This window comes from Colletotrichum destructivum, chromosome 5 (genome assembly GCF_034447905.1).
Source record: "Colletotrichum destructivum chromosome 5, complete sequence".
NCBI lineage: Eukaryota > Fungi > Ascomycota > Sordariomycetes > Glomerellales > Glomerellaceae > Colletotrichum > Colletotrichum destructivum.
This window is the reverse complement of record NC_085900.1, coordinates 422,052-435,334: the sequence shown is the minus strand read 5'-3', so window position 1 is coordinate 435,334 and position 13,283 is coordinate 422,052. Positions and strand designations below refer to the sequence as shown.

The 13,283-nt window shown below is 59.2% G+C and overlaps 7 protein-coding genes across 7 annotated transcripts; 3 read left to right on the top strand and 4 right to left on the bottom strand.

The window, feature by feature from the left end:
- Position 1: 1 nt before the first annotated feature.
- On the bottom strand, positions 2–1,945 carry CDEST_07720 (Putative peptidase C69). The gene has a single exon (XM_062923879.1). The coding sequence runs from the start codon at positions 1,859–1,861 to the stop codon at positions 242–244; it is 1,620 nt and encodes a 539-aa protein (XP_062779930.1). The 5' UTR covers positions 1,862–1,945; the 3' UTR covers positions 2–241.
- A 929-nt stretch (positions 1,946–2,874) lies between these two features.
- CDEST_07719 (Putative ribonuclease P/MRP protein subunit Rpp20/Pop7) lies at positions 2,875–4,111 on the bottom strand. Its single transcript, XM_062923878.1, has 2 exons — positions 3,745–4,111; positions 2,875–3,666 (listed from the first exon to the last, which is right to left on the bottom strand). The coding sequence occupies exons 1-2, from the start codon at positions 3,842–3,844 to the stop codon at positions 3,224–3,226; spliced, it is 543 nt and encodes a 180-aa protein (XP_062779929.1). The 5' UTR covers positions 3,845–4,111; the 3' UTR covers positions 2,875–3,223.
- Positions 4,112–4,291: 180 nt separating this feature from the next.
- Positions 4,292–6,015, top strand: CDEST_07718 (Putative RAVE subunit 2/Rogdi protein). The gene is made up of 3 exons (XM_062923877.1): positions 4,292–4,499; positions 4,632–4,817; positions 4,897–6,015. Exons 1-3 carry the CDS (start codon positions 4,434–4,436, stop codon positions 5,641–5,643), a joined length of 999 nt encoding a protein of 332 aa, XP_062779928.1. The 5' UTR covers positions 4,292–4,433; the 3' UTR covers positions 5,644–6,015.
- On the bottom strand, positions 5,777–8,205 carry CDEST_07717 (uncharacterized protein). Its single transcript, XM_062923876.1, has 2 exons — positions 6,759–8,205; positions 5,777–6,684 (listed from the first exon to the last, which is right to left on the bottom strand). Exons 1-2 carry the CDS (start codon positions 7,345–7,347, stop codon positions 6,200–6,202), a joined length of 1,074 nt encoding a protein of 357 aa, XP_062779927.1. The 5' UTR covers positions 7,348–8,205; the 3' UTR covers positions 5,777–6,199.
- A 228-nt stretch (positions 8,206–8,433) lies between these two features.
- Positions 8,434–9,199, top strand: CDEST_07716 (Putative ATP synthase, F0 complex, subunit J). Its single transcript, XM_062923875.1, has 4 exons — positions 8,434–8,640; positions 8,706–8,735; positions 8,870–8,920; positions 8,976–9,199. Exons 1-4 carry the CDS (start codon positions 8,592–8,594, stop codon positions 9,026–9,028), a joined length of 183 nt encoding a protein of 60 aa, XP_062779926.1. The 5' UTR covers positions 8,434–8,591; the 3' UTR covers positions 9,029–9,199.
- A 245-nt stretch (positions 9,200–9,444) lies between these two features.
- Positions 9,445–10,914, top strand: CDEST_07715 (Putative serine hydrolase FSH, alpha/Beta hydrolase). The gene is made up of 2 exons (XM_062923874.1): positions 9,445–9,983; positions 10,105–10,914. The coding sequence occupies exons 1-2, from the start codon at positions 9,773–9,775 to the stop codon at positions 10,827–10,829; spliced, it is 936 nt and encodes a 311-aa protein (XP_062779925.1). The 5' UTR covers positions 9,445–9,772; the 3' UTR covers positions 10,830–10,914.
- CDEST_07714 (Putative proteasome component (PCI) domain, winged helix-like DNA-binding domain superfamily) lies at positions 10,832–12,856 on the bottom strand. Its single transcript, XM_062923873.1, has 4 exons — positions 12,632–12,856; positions 12,523–12,579; positions 11,742–12,461; positions 10,832–11,680 (listed from the first exon to the last, which is right to left on the bottom strand). Exons 1-4 carry the CDS (start codon positions 12,713–12,715, stop codon positions 11,063–11,065), a joined length of 1,479 nt encoding a protein of 492 aa, XP_062779924.1. The 5' UTR covers positions 12,716–12,856; the 3' UTR covers positions 10,832–11,062.
- Between the last annotated feature and the right edge of the window lie 427 nt (positions 12,857–13,283).

Below are 13,283 nucleotides of genomic sequence, written 5' to 3'. Positions count from 1 at the left end.
GGGGGTGGTTGAGCATTACTGTGTGTGGCGATCAAGATTCTTGTTTATTATTTTTTGGAAATATGTGAAAAAACTGGCATATATCCCAAAGCGAGTTGTGTGACTTGTGAGATGTTCAGGCCTTTTGTGATGTCCTGCCAGATACGCCATCAACGATTACAACCATCCATCCCCCTATTCTGTCAACTACAGCAAGGCAAGGAAGGCCTCCCGTTTAGTTCCATAATCATTCCACAATGACCTAGCCCCTCCTGCGCTGGACAACCATCTTGCTCCTCATAGTCCTCCTTCGCTTGGTGGGATGCGCGGGCTGCCTCCAGCTCGGCTGGTCCGGGTCATAGCCGACCAGGCAGTTGACCGTCTCGGCGCCCTCGCCGGCGTCGTTGATCTCGCTCCCCACGGGGCTGCGCCACTGGCCCGTCAGCTTGACGTGCCCGTCGAGCGCGTCGTTGATGGTCTTGCCGAGGTCAAGCGCCTTGGCGGCCCTGCTGTGGGAGTAGTACGTGAGCAGGGACCGCGCGGCCTCGCGCTCGCCGTTCTCGATGAGCACCCTCGCGCCCGTCTCGACCCAGTCGATGTCACTCCGGCTCTGGTTCTCGAAGCCTGTGAGCATCTGCGTGACGACGGGGAGATAGGCGTCCGGCGCAGAGCACATGTAGTAGAGCACGCGCTTGAAAACGCGGCCGGCGAAGACACTCGCCTCCTGGAGCTGGTAGTCCGGGTTCAGGAAGCTGGCGGAGGCGCCGGTGGTGAGGTAGCGGTGCTCGCCGAACTCCGGGGGCACGCCGCCGACGCCGAGCCACCACGGCACGAAGGGCGACGAGACGGAGGTGGCCGGGGCGTTCCACACGCGCAGGAGGTCGGCGTCGACGCCCACCTTGAGGCTGACGACCTGGCCGTAGCCGGCCTCGTCGTCGGCGATGCGGCGGTCGCGCACGCGCTCCATGAGCTTCTCCTCGGTCAGGGGCGCCATGGCGCGCGTGGCGTCCTCGAGCGCGGCCTGGGACATGAACTTGAAGCCGCCGTCGCGCGCCGTGAGGTTGTCGCCCTTCTCGCCGTACGCGTTAAAGATGTTGAAAGGCGCGCCGCCGTCCGGGTCCCACCACCCCTGCTCGACGGCGAAGGAGACGATGTTGTCCGAGGCCATGTGGTCTGGGCTGGCGGCGAAGTCGGTCGGGAAGTCCTCGATGTATCCCGGGTACAGCACGCGGACCTCGTCCGTCCCGAGGCGCTCGGCGGCCCACAGCTTCTGGCCGCCGGCCATCTCCCAGACGACCCAGCCCTCGTCCTTGTCGGCGACGAGGTGGGTGTTGCCGCCGTAGGTGGCCTCGCCGTAGCGGTTCATCAGGTCGCCGATGATCTCGACGCCCTCGCGGGCCGTGCGGGCGCGCTCCATGACGATGCGCGCGAGGTCGCTGTACTGGACGCCGCGCTGGGGCGTGGGCGTCATGCTGACGAGCTCCTCGCGGTTCTGGGCCCAGACGTCGCGGACGGTCACGCCGTTCTCGTTGAGGCCGCCGTTGGTCAGGGGCGCGGGGAAGCCCTCAAAGTCGGAGTACTCCATGGACAGGTAGCGGTAGGTGTGGGCGACCTGGGGGATGGCGAAGAGCTCGCCGGGGATGCTGGCCTTGTCGGTGACGCCGACGGTGATGGTAGCGTTGGGCGCGTGGTCGCGGGCTGGGAACAACTGCAGCCAGTGGGACGAGACCTCCTCGCCGGTGCCGCCGACCATGACGCTGCCGTCGGCGGTGAGGTCCTTGCCGACGTAGAAGGCGTAGCTGGCGGAGGCCGGCCCGGCGAGGGCGAGGGCCGCCAGGACGACGGAGCTTTGGGACAACAACATCGTCATCATCGTCGTCATCGTCTTCTCTGCCCGTGGTTGAAGAGAGAGATGACTCCAATACGGTTGACTAGAGTGTTGAGAAAGGGAGAGAGAAAGAGAGAAATAAGTCTTTAAACCGCCCCGCCTCTTCTCCCCTCTTCTCCCCTCTCTCTCTTAGATCCTCCGAGACCCGTCTTCTTCTCCTCCTCCGGCCAACGATCTCAAAGGAATTCCTTCCGATGTCGATTCCGGCTTTGCCGTACCCCACACCGAAATTTCCGGTATCGCTAGCGGTGAAGATAACGGCCAAGGTCCGTCCTGCTGGGTGGTTACCGCTGCGAAGCGACGTCGAGGGGCAACAAGGATCATCTTGCCTGTGTGGAAATGACCCCGTGGGATTGCGGATACGGGTGCCTTGTTTCCTGGAGAGAAATGGTCCCCCTCCCCCGGCGATTGCAAGTGCAACAGCAGGAATTCCCGCATTTCATGGTTTGACTCGGGGGAAACAGGCGGCGACTGGAACTGTCCAATGAGACGTGATGCCCCCCAAGTCATGCTCCGATGGCTTCGGACATGGCTCCGGCGACCGGGCCTCCACTGATCACCTCCATTAGTGGGAAATGGATCCCGAAGACTTGGGTTCATCGGCTCATTGCCCGCCGAAAGAATACGATGGATCGAGTTTGGGGCCTTGCTAAGTTTGTACTCATCGTACCAAAGGCATGGCTCGCCTAACGATCAGGCCTATACGAACTCGGAATGAGATGGCGCAATGAGTCTCATCTCGCATTGGAAGCCGTAGAAGAGGAGAAAATTCAGCAAGCTGGTATGGAGAAGAGAGGATGCATGTTCCGTCTAAGATCATGGACCATGCGCCTAAGAACCCCATGTTGATAGAAGAAATATACCGAGGTTGTTCGCGCGAATTGGTTGGATTCAGTGCCCCTCCAGACTGATTTTTGGAATCCAACAACAGTCTTGCTGTCTTCTGGACAACTACACTTTCTCGAAGCATTACAATACTTTTAGAATGCCTCATAATATCGGGCATCTTATTGACATTAACAAAGATTCCGGCTATCTGGACCTGTTGCTGCGATGTGAGCTGTGATATCCGGGTATGCCCGTCTTGAGGCTCAGGAACAACGAAGAAGACGAAGAAGATGAAGAATTGTAGCACGCTGAAGACTAAAATGACGGGACAAAACTGTCCGCATTCCACCCCTGGTGTATTGAGGCCTGGTGGCCGGGTATCATAACTTTCCCAAGTCCCCAAGCAAGTGAACTCATGATGAGCCTCGCCTGGGTCTCATCAAATGGGATATCACTGCCTCCTGACGGTCTCACTCCTCCCGCCTGCCGCAAACGGACCTCTCACAAGCGGAATGCCGTTCCAGGGCCTCATCTCAACCTCACAATAGCCTCCAGCCCGCTCACCTTCCTCACCCGGCTCTCGTCCTCGAACCCTCCCTCCTCCTCGCCCTCGAGCACGACGTCGTCCACGACCCGCACCGTCTTGGTCCGCACCTCGACGACGCAGTCGCTCTGCTCCGCGAACCACGCGGCGACCGCCAGGACCCTCTCGACGGCCCTCCCGGCCCCGAGCACCACGGCCTGGCCGTCGCGGCCCTTGGTCCCGCCGTCGCGGTGCAGCAGGTCGACGCGCTGGTTCAGGTTCAGGCCGCGCGTTGACGGCGCCGTGTGCTTGAGCGACTTATCGAGCTGGGCGCGGACGCGCGAGACGACGGACATGAAGGAGCACTTTGCGCCGACGCAGATGTACCTCGAGTTGGACGAGACGGGCTGCTGCGGGCGTGCGAGCGCGCGCTTCTGGATCTTGGAGCCTGGGGTGGGAGGGTTTAGTCACGTTGTGTTGAATCGACGAAGCCTAGCTGGGTGGGAGGACGGAGCGAGCGGCTTACCTTCAGGAAGGCGAGGCAGCTTTTCCACCCTTGATCGCCTTTTCTGCCTTGGGTCGTCTGTGCCAGGCTGGCCTTGTGCCGGTGAGTGGGCGGGCGCCATGATAGGCAGCCGTGTGTGTGTGTGTGTGTGGTGGGTGAGTCTACGGCGAGTGTCGTGAGACTTCAGCTCAGATGGTCCAGATTGACCCGGTGGCTTCGACTGGTATCGGGGGAAGGCAACTATCCTGAAAGTCGAATGAATTATGACTCAGATACGAGGTGCTAAGTATGGCGAATGCGTGAGCTGTCCCTGTACTTGATGTGTGGTTGCCAGTATCCTGAATGGCGGTTCTTGAATGAGACGCTCACAATGCCGACTTTGAACATTTCACCCAGACGAGAAAAGTCCAGATGCATAAAGTGGAGATTCCGCCCGCTGCGAACTACAGCAGTGGGGTTACGTACAGCCAGCCTACAGGGCACAGGCCTAGCTCGACACCCCCACACTGCCTGCTGCTGGATACTGCCGGCTGCTGGACTGGGGCCTCCCGCAATGACGATGCCGACCTGAGCTTCAACCCCGTCGTCCACCATGAGCTAATCCCCAACCATCAAACGCCCTGTTGCGGCTGCCTGTGACGATAATCACCACCACCACTGCCACCACCACCATAAGACGACAGATCTCCTCTCCTCAGAAGCAAGACACCATGTCAATAGCAATCTGGCCTCCCCTGGCCCCCGCAGACCTGCTTCAAAAGAAGGAGGAATCACTCGTACGTCAACTCCCTCCACTCGTTCATCGCAGCCCCCCCCCCCCCTTTCCCCCACGGCCAGCCCAGCCTAGCACCAAGAAAACCAAAAATCCCTGGGACGCAATGCTAATCCGCGTCTTGCCGCCTTTGCAGAAACGCGAGCTGGAATGGATCGTCACCGAAACCCACGCCGTCCTCGGGGACATCCGCCACGGCCTGCAGGACTGCTACGCCCTCCTGGCGCCCATCGACCCGGGGAGCACCCTCGTCATGAGCACGCAGCGTAACGAGCGCGTAAAGGGGACCGTTACCCGCGTCGGCACGCGCATAGTCAAAGGGGTCAGCTCGCCCGCCCGCCCCTCTCCTCCTCCTCCTCTCTCTCTCTCCGCCTCCGGTCTCGAGAACTGACACCCGCCAGACAATCCACCTCCAGCTCAAAACCCTCCCGACCCAGACCCTAACCATCGACCCTTCGCACCCAGTCCACATCGCCGCCCTCGAGACCATCCATACCCACCTCACCGAGTGCCTCGACCTCCTCTCCCTCACCGACGCGCCCTCCCACTCCCCCTCCACCAACGCCACCCAGCTCGCCGCCCAGCTCCGTATCCTCGCAGCTTCCCTCGCCGAGTCCTCCCTCCTCCTCAAGGGCCCGCCTCTCAACGAGCCCGACCCCCGCTGGCAGTCCGACTCGTGCCCGCCCGTCCACTTCGCTCCGGCCCTCGGTCCCAACGTCAGCGTCCACCTCGCCCTGCAGGAGTCGAGCCTCGTCCTCTGGCTGCGCGCCCTCGAGCCCGTCGCGACCCCCGTCCACTTCGGCACCAAGCTCGGCCTCGCCCTCGGCACCTTGCGCCGCCTCGAGCACGACGAGATGGACCGCCCCTTCCGCTTCACTTATAGCACCGTTACCGACGGCGGCCAGAAGCACAAGCACGGCACCCCGCACCCGCAGAGCAGCGGCGGCGGCAGCCCCCTCAGTGGGCTCGGCACGCCGTCGAGCAACGGAGAGGCCAACGAAGTCTACGTGCGGGAGAAGGTCCGCGTCGAGAGCCTGCCGGACCCGAACCTGATGTCCCTGTCCTCCAAGCTGGTTGCCCTCGGCCACACGTTGGCCAACGCGAGGAGGAATCTGGCGGCCGTCATGGGCGAAGAGTTTGATGAATGAGGCGGCAAGAACTCCTTTGAAAGCTCTCCCTTTCTTTTCTTTTGCTGGTCTGCGCAGCTTGAATACGGATACCCCCGGAGTTTTTGGCAGGGAAATAAATAGGATTTACAACATTTTCCATTTTGGGTGGTCAAGGTTACTGTTTTCAAATTCCTATGTGCTGGTTCTTTTGTTTGACCAGAAATCTCTACACATACACACGTTGCCACCAGCCAGAGTGTAACCCTAAAAAAAGAAGTTCATGAGCAAAATAGGAAAAAGCCCATCTGTCTTCTGACCGAACCGCCAAGCCCTCGGCCCATGAAGAACGTTCCTCTCAGGTGCCTTGGCAAAGCAGGCACGAACCGAGCCAGCAAAGGTCCCCTCCCCTCCTGGTGATCGGTTGTCTTTAGTGCAATAAGGTGGTTGACCATGTGAGCCTCGGCAAACGGAAGGTGGTCTGCCTGTGTGTTTGTGTTGTGTGTTTGTGTGTGTGTGTGTGTGTGATGTAGGCGACGCTACACATGCCAATGCGATGGTCGAGTAATCAGAGAGCCAAGGCAGCCTCCGTCCCGCCTCACGCCACGGGAGACCAGGGCATGGGGATCAGGATTCTCGACTTCATCGTCTGGATCAGCGGCACCGTCTTGTGCACCGTCTCGCTCCAGCCCTCGACGCTCCAGCTCTTCTCGCGGCGGATCTTGCGCTCCTCGAGGTTGGCGAACTGCCACAGGTGGTGGACGGTGTTGAGGTCTCCTATCTGCACGAACCACGCGCCGACGCCCTCCATGACCTCGCGCCTCGCCTTGAGGCCGCGTCTCCAGTGGGTCTCCCACTCGAGAAGGTTGCCCGGGTGTAGAGTGTAGGATCGCAGCTCAAAGACCCCGCCGAGCTGGCGGGGCGGCGTGGTGGGCCAGAAGGAGAACTCCTGCATCAGGGACGTCTTTTTGGACGTGATGAGGCTCTTAAGCTTCCTATCGAACTCGGCGAACTCGGGGTGCGAGCCAATGTTGTGGATGGACTCATGGTAACCCTGGTAGCGCTGGTACTCCCAGATGTGGACTGTCGCCGGCCTACTGTTAGCAAAGCTGGGTTTCGCTTCGGCATGGGAAGGTAGAGTCGCGAGTCCGACGTACCAAAAGTGTCGCAGTCTCCAACCTCGGTTCTCCAACTTCCAACCAGATTGACCTTATTCTCGGGCATGGAGGCCATGCGAGGGTACCAGCTACCGACGAGCTTGGTGTACTCCTCGACCTTGTCGGGCTTGACCTCATGGTGAACAATGGAGTGGACGTACTTGCCCCGGGCGAGGACCTGACTGAAGCTGGCCTCGAGCTGGGCGTCGAGTTCGCGGCCCTCCTTGGTGCCGTAGATGAGGTTGGTCAGGGGGCCGGCCTTGCGCGGGGGCTCCTGGGAGGCCTCGGCCTTCTGTCCTGAAGTAGCACTCACGGATGAGCCCAAGCCCTGGGCGGACTCAGAGGGGAAGGAGGCTGTGGAAGAGGAGGAGGATCGAGTATACGCACTTGCTTCCCGCTGCTTCTGCTGCTCGGCCAACTGCTCTCGGAACTGCTTGGATTTCTCGTTGAAGGACGCGACGCTCTGGGGTGCGGGGGTGACGTCGGCCATGGAGGGCACCTTGAGCTGCTGGCTCGTCGAGCTGAATGCTCGCAGCGCGGAACGCGGGGTCGCCGCGCCGGCTACTCGCACCAATCGTTGGCTCAGCATCTTTGGAGGATGTTTGGGGTGTTGTACGTAGAGAAAGAGAGAGAGATAGAGAGAAAGGCAGTAGAAGTGGTAGGGGTTGACCGAGAGGTGTCTCTTCTGCTAGACGAGCGAGGTGTAGGTTACGTTGTCGGCTCAAGCAAATGTGACAAACGTGCTCTTTGTTTTGCAAGAACAAGCCTCTGGTACGAAGATTGTGAAGGAGGGAGGAGAGCGGATTCGATACGTCTCGATCGACAAGAAGCAGGAGGCACCCGAGAGCAGGGGTTTATCACAGAATGGGAAGCAAGTCGACGTGCAGCAGCAGTGGTGGTGGTGGTGGTCGACGCTTGGTACGCCGGTCTGGCTTGGTCTGGTCTGGTCTTGGGTGGTGGCAGTCAGTGGTAGCCGTCAGGCAGGAAAGGTGCTTTTGGTGGTCGTGCCCGTGCTTTGGGTGAGAGACTAGGCAAATGGGATGGTTGTAATTGGCTAAAGGGAAGAAGGAGGTCGGGCGTGGCGTGTGCGTGTGCGTCTCTGTTTCTTTGCAGATTCCCCCGCACTTTCTTGTGGTTAGAGGAGGGTGACTAGGAGAGGAGGAGGGAAAGAGAGAGGGAGAGCTTCAGGAGGTGCAGGAGGTGTGTGTGTGTGTGTGTGTCAAGATGAATGTGACACAAGGGGGGAGATGATATTTGGCTTGCTACATGACAGGTTCGGGGTCTGCCAGTCTGGCCACCAGCACCACGCCAATCCCAATCCAAGGATTCAAGGTGGTCGGTCTCTCGTGTCCCTACCACCCACCTCCGAACCTGGGGAAAGCTGACGAACAGGCGATGGAGCTAGAGCTTGGTGCTCTGGGGGGAGGTAGCGAGGTGGGTACGTATCGCCTCCAAATGCGCCCAGATGCGGAGAAGAGTGTCGGATGATGTCACATGCGAACTGGGGTCTGCACTGGAAATATGGAGCAACGGACAAATATTCCTGCGTCTTTCCGAAGCAGCTTCCTCCTGCTGACATGTCCTGGACCGTGCGTGGACCTGTAGCCACAACAGGACAAGGCTCCACTTTCTCACATCCCGCTGTTCTGCCTGTCTCAGTTTGTCGCCTGAGGCCGCAACACTCTCGGCTACGGGTCCAACCGCCGAAAGGTCAATCGGAGGAAAAAGGCTCGTTCTGATAGCTTCACAATCGAACCTCCGAATACCGCCCGCCCGCCCATCCAGACTCCCAATCCTTTCTCCCCCCGGCAATCCACATCACAAACCGTCAAGATGACTTGGCTCGGAGCCCGCGCACTCAAGAAGTACCCCGCGCCCTTCCGTAAGTACCACGCACCGCCTGTCTCCCGTGTGTCCGCCGCGCAAAACCGCTGACATCCCTTGCAGTTAAGCCGATGGCGCCTTTCTTCGCTGCCGGTATGTCCGAGCTTCCCTCCCCCCCGATTGATGCCCAGAACCTCGAGCGAGACGATGTCATCATCGCGAGAACCCGCCGACGAGGATGAGGAGGGGATGATGGAGAGCTCAGCAGGGGACTGATGTGTTTGCAGGTCTGGTCATCGCCTACGGCATCAACTCCGCCCAGAACGCCATGATGAAGTGTACGTCGTCCCGACCGACGCCCCCGGATGGTTCGAGACTGACCCAAAGACGCAGCCGACGAGTGGAAGAACGACGCCCGCAACCCCCTCGCCAAGAGCGCCCACTAAGTTCGCGATGGAATGATCTGGGGCTATGCATAGACAAGACCGAGCATTCGGGGAACGGGTCGAGGATAAACGAGCCGCCGACGCGTATTCCTTCATGGACGCTGTACCATAGACACACGGCTCGCCGTCAATTGAGCTGTTGTACTAATCTATCCACCCTATATCCTCCGACGCAGTCGCCCGAGAACCGAGAGGCCAGGCCTCAGGTGTGCACTGCGGCTCCCTTTCTGAACCAGTGACATGCTCAATTGAGTTGATGAAAGCACTTTATACATGTGCATATCAACCCCAAGGAGCCCGTCGTACTGTTTTACGTAAACGCTCACGGTCACGGCCACGGCTGCGGAGGCCGTCGTTGTTTGTGATGACCGTTGAAGTTGACTTGAGATTCGCCAAATGGAGGGGCTCCGGCGGACGGGAACGCATATCACGTGACTATGAAAGCCACAATGACCATGGCCGGGAACAAGTTGAAAATTACCGCTCCCCCAGAGACCCTCAAACTTGCAAATGGCCCCCGAATCTGGCGGCATTGGATTTCCGTTGGATGCTGCAGTCATTTTTTTCGGCAGGCTCCTTAACGCCGCATCCCGTCGCCACCTTGGTTTCGGCGAAGAGTGAATGTGGATTCCGCCCGATCGCCGGAATCCACACCTCGCTCACACTCGACACGTCTAACCTCACTTTCACGCCCTTGCATTGACAACATAAGATACTAAATCACACACACACACACACATTCACATGAGACTCGCGCTCTTCGTTCGAAACAATATAACATCTTCTTCTGCTGCAGGATTCCGCTCGGCCCCCCAAGGATTCAAGTCTCAACCCCAATTCCGTCGTCACATCTTCGTCACCCGCACAATGTCAACGACTAACGGTTCGGCGCCAAACGGCGCGGCGGCGAAAAATCCCAACGGGAAGCAGGAGATCAAGATCCTCATGCTTCATGGTAAGATAAGCGCTCCGTTCCCCTGCCTCCATCTAATCCCTCCTTCGACGGGGGAGGGGTGGCTCACATGACACAATCACTTCCGATCCCATGAAAACACATCTCACTAACACTCGGGAAGGATACACCCAGTCGGGCCCCCTCTTCCGCTCAAAGACCCGCGCCCTCGAGAAGCTCATCGCAAAGTCCCTGGGCCCCTTCAACATCGCCCCCACGCTCACCTACCCCACGGGCCCCTCCAAGCTCTCCCCGCGCGACATCCCCGGCTTCGTCCCGGACGAGTCGGGCGGGGACCAGGACCAGGACATCGACGCCTGGTCCTGGTGGCGCAAGGACGAGGCCTCGGGCTCCTACCGCTTCCTCGCCGAGGGAGTCTCCGCCGTCGCCGACGCCGTCCGCGAGGCCGGCGGCGATGTCGACGGCGTGCTGGGCTTCAGCCAGGGCGGCGCCTTCGCCGCCCTGCTGGCCGCCATGCTCGAGACGCCGCACCGTGATGAGGCGAAAATCCCAGAGGACCTGCGGGCCGCGGTGCGCGCGCTGCGGGAGGCCAACGGCGGCCGGCCGTTTAAGTTCGCCGTCATCTACTCGGGCTTCTTCGCGCCGCCCGACGAGCTGCGGTGGGCCTACGAGCCCCGGATCAAGACGCCCACGCTGCACTTCCTCGGCAGCCTCGACACTGTCGTAGAGGAGTCGCGGAGCCGGGGGTTGGTCGACAGGTGCGAGGACCCGTTGGTGGTCGTCCACCCCGGCGGCCACTACGTGCCCATCACCAAGGAGTGGGCGATGCCGCTGATCGGCTTCATTAAGAAGATCGCCGATGAGGAGAAGGCGAAGAGCAACATCTAAGAAGCACACACGGTACGGCATATTATGAGTAGACGATCCAGACAATTCCGGTATAGACAGTGAGGGACTTTATAGAGCACAGGTTCATCAAAGAATAGACCGAAGCATGTTTTACACCACCCCCAGTCTGGTTCATTGCCCTTCGTCCGAGGTAGTGAGTGCTCTACAATTACACGCCGTATCCCGTGCCTTGACCCCGGCAAACCGTTAAACCGTTAAACCATCGTCTACGTCTAATGCGCCTTGGTAGCCTTTCCCTTGCCCGACTTGGAGGCGCCTGGCTGGATGTTGGCCATCATCTCCTCCTTTGTAATGAGATGGTCGATGCGCTCCAAGTGGCCCAACAAGCTCTTCATGTTGGAGCTCCACTCGTTCAGGATGTCGTCCGCGTCTCTGGGCTTCGCAAAGCTCACGATGCGCGCAGGGCGGTCAATCTTGGCGTAGATCGTCTTCGACGTGACCAGCTCGCTGATGTACTTCTCTGTCTCGTCCTCGGTGAGATCCAGCAGCTGGGTGAGGCGCTGGGTCTGGATACGGGTGTAGTACTTGGCGACAACGCGCACGTTGTGCTCGATGACTCTCTTGCGCAGGTCCAACCAGCGTTGGTGGGCCTTCTCGTCATCGGACTGGCCGGTCTGGGCATCGAACACGTCGGTCTCGCAGAGGTGGGGGCCGAACGTTTTGGCGACCTCGGGCCAGCGCATGAGCTCGTGGACGGTGAAGAGCTTGAGAAGATCGGCCTCCTGAGAGACTTGGCTAATTCTGGAATCTTTCTGGATTCTGTGGAGCAGGTCGTGCTGCTCGTTGTCGTGCGGCGCAAGGATGACAAAGAAGATGATGCGTTGAAGGACCTGGGAAAGAATCAAGTCAGCGGGTGCACCTCTCACGGACGGGCGTCGCGGCAATGCTTACGGGGTGGAGCTTCTTGGGGTCTTCCTCAACCGCCTCGGTGTCGAGAACCTGGCGGTAGTGCTTGCAGACGTCGAGGTACTTGTCATCATGCTTCGCAAGGATGATTTGCTGCTCGTAGTACCGGAGCTTAAGGTCGGTTGTGTCGTCCTCCTTCTCCTCGGGCACCTCCTCGCCTCTCGCCCTCTTCTTCTCACGCTCCTTCTTCTCCTTCTCCAGCTGCTCGGGAGTCTTCTTCGGCTTTCGCGACAGGTAGCGGGTGCTGATCTTTCGGCTCAAGATGCTGGCCTGGGTCCAGTCACCGACCTCGATACAGAGAGCGACTTGTGCCAGAATGAACTCGGTCTTCTCCCGGCGGTCCATAGAACCGAACGTCTCCACCTGCAGCTCGCACAGAATATCCGTTGCCGCCTTCAGGTCGCCTTGCTCCTTCTTGATGTCGGAAAGGGTCTTGGTGATACGCGCGCGCTCGACTTCGACAAATATTTTGCCTTCGGTGACTGTCCGCAGCGTCTCGATGACGGACAGCTTCGTTTCGAGGTTCGGGGTCGAGTCGAGGAAGCCCATCACCGCCTGGACCATCTTCGTGATGGCCTGCTTGAGCTGGCCATGCTTCTTCGAAAGGATCAGGACCTGCTCGTTCATCAAGCTCCAGTCGCCAGCATCCTTGGTGATGTTCACAATGGCGATGAGTATACGCGATGTCGACGCAAGATCTGAGGACTGCGGTCCGTTAGCACATTGCGCTGACGTCTGGGGAAGGGAGGGGCAGGTGGAAAGTTACCTGGCGGGTCTGCTTCTCTAGGACGCTGAGCTTCTCGATGGCGGCCGAGATATCGCTCTGATGCGTGTCAGCAAGAAATTCGCGAGCTCCAAAGCAGCATTATGACAACCTTGGCGAGCTTCTCAGCCTCCGGGATCTGCTTGTCCGTCTCCTTCGAGAAGTCCTTCTCGGGCTTCAAGGCGCCGTCCGACATGCTGGGCGGTTATTGAGGCTTGTAATCGCTCGGGGCGGGTTTTGTGTATTCGATCCGTGCAATCGTGGAGGCGCTGGTGTGGTAGTTTAGGGCGTTGTGATTGTGAATGCGAGGCTTGAGTGATGGTTGTTTGGTCAGAGGCTCCCGCAGCTACGCAACTGCTCGTGCCTACCTCACCCTTGGCCACCTTCCCATGCTAAGGTTCCCGGATTAGGTAAGGCGGGGCACATTCACCGGAAGGACGTACCTTTTCCCGGCCGCCGGAGGTGCCCCTGCAGGTTTCGGGTCCGTGCACATTCCACACACTCTTGCTTCCATCTTTCTTCAGGTACCTAGGTACCTTTCTTACCTGAAGATGCTTCTGTGGCCTGCCGTTTCGAAGAGCTATGGCAGCCAAACGAGTTTGAGTGGCTCCTCAGGTGTATTGTTTCTGTTCATGAACAGTTGAATGATGCATTGATCATTATGCTGGTTTTATTGTCATTGAGGTTTCTTCACCGTCACCTCGTTCCTCCACTCTTTCTCAGTAGTTTTCCTTCTCTTGTGAACCTGTTTATCAAAGTCGCAA

Excerpts from the sequence above, each read along its gene's own strand:
- CDEST_07720 (XM_062923879.1), bottom strand. The coding sequence starts at position 1,861 with ATGACGACGATGATGACGATGTTGTTGTCCCAAAGCTCCGTCGTCCTG.
- CDEST_07716 (XM_062923875.1), top strand. The coding sequence starts at position 8,592 with ATGACTTGGCTCGGAGCCCGCGCACTCAAGAAGTACCCCGCGCCCTTC. Across the intron at positions 8,641-8,705 it reads GAAGTACCCCGCGCCCTTCC|TTAAGCCGATGGCGCCTTTC; the intron begins GTAAGTACCACG and ends CATCCCTTGCAG. Across the intron at positions 8,921-8,975 it reads CCAGAACGCCATGATGAAGT|CCGACGAGTGGAAGAACGAC; the intron begins GTACGTCGTCCC and ends CCAAAGACGCAG.
- CDEST_07717 (XM_062923876.1), bottom strand. The coding sequence starts at position 7,347 with ATGCTGAGCCAACGATTGGTGCGAGTAGCCGGCGCGGCGACCCCGCGT. Across the intron at positions 6,685-6,758 it reads TGGAGACTGCGACACTTTTG|TCCACATCTGGGAGTACCAG; the intron begins GTACGTCGGACT and ends GGCCGGCGACAG.
- CDEST_07715 (XM_062923874.1), top strand. The coding sequence starts at position 9,773 with ATGAGACTCGCGCTCTTCGTTCGAAACAATATAACATCTTCTTCTGCT. Across the intron at positions 9,984-10,104 it reads CAAGATCCTCATGCTTCATG|GATACACCCAGTCGGGCCCC; the intron begins GTAAGATAAGCG and ends ACACTCGGGAAG.
- CDEST_07719 (XM_062923878.1), bottom strand. The coding sequence starts at position 3,844 with ATGGCGCCCGCCCACTCACCGGCACAAGGCCAGCCTGGCACAGACGAC. Across the intron at positions 3,667-3,744 it reads GCTGCCTCGCCTTCCTGAAG|GCTCCAAGATCCAGAAGCGC; the intron begins GTAAGCCGCTCG and ends CTCCCACCCCAG.
- CDEST_07718 (XM_062923877.1), top strand. The coding sequence starts at position 4,434 with ATGTCAATAGCAATCTGGCCTCCCCTGGCCCCCGCAGACCTGCTTCAA. Across the intron at positions 4,500-4,631 it reads AAAAGAAGGAGGAATCACTC|AAACGCGAGCTGGAATGGAT; the intron begins GTACGTCAACTC and ends CCGCCTTTGCAG. Across the intron at positions 4,818-4,896 it reads GCACGCGCATAGTCAAAGGG|ACAATCCACCTCCAGCTCAA; the intron begins GTCAGCTCGCCC and ends GACACCCGCCAG.
- CDEST_07714 (XM_062923873.1), bottom strand. The coding sequence starts at position 12,715 with ATGTCGGACGGCGCCTTGAAGCCCGAGAAGGACTTCTCGAAGGAGACG. Across the intron at positions 12,462-12,522 it reads TAGAGAAGCAGACCCGCCAG|TCCTCAGATCTTGCGTCGAC; the intron begins GTAACTTTCCAC and ends AACGGACCGCAG. Across the intron at positions 11,681-11,741 it reads ACCCCAAGAAGCTCCACCCC|GTCCTTCAACGCATCATCTT; the intron begins GTAAGCATTGCC and ends ATTCTTTCCCAG.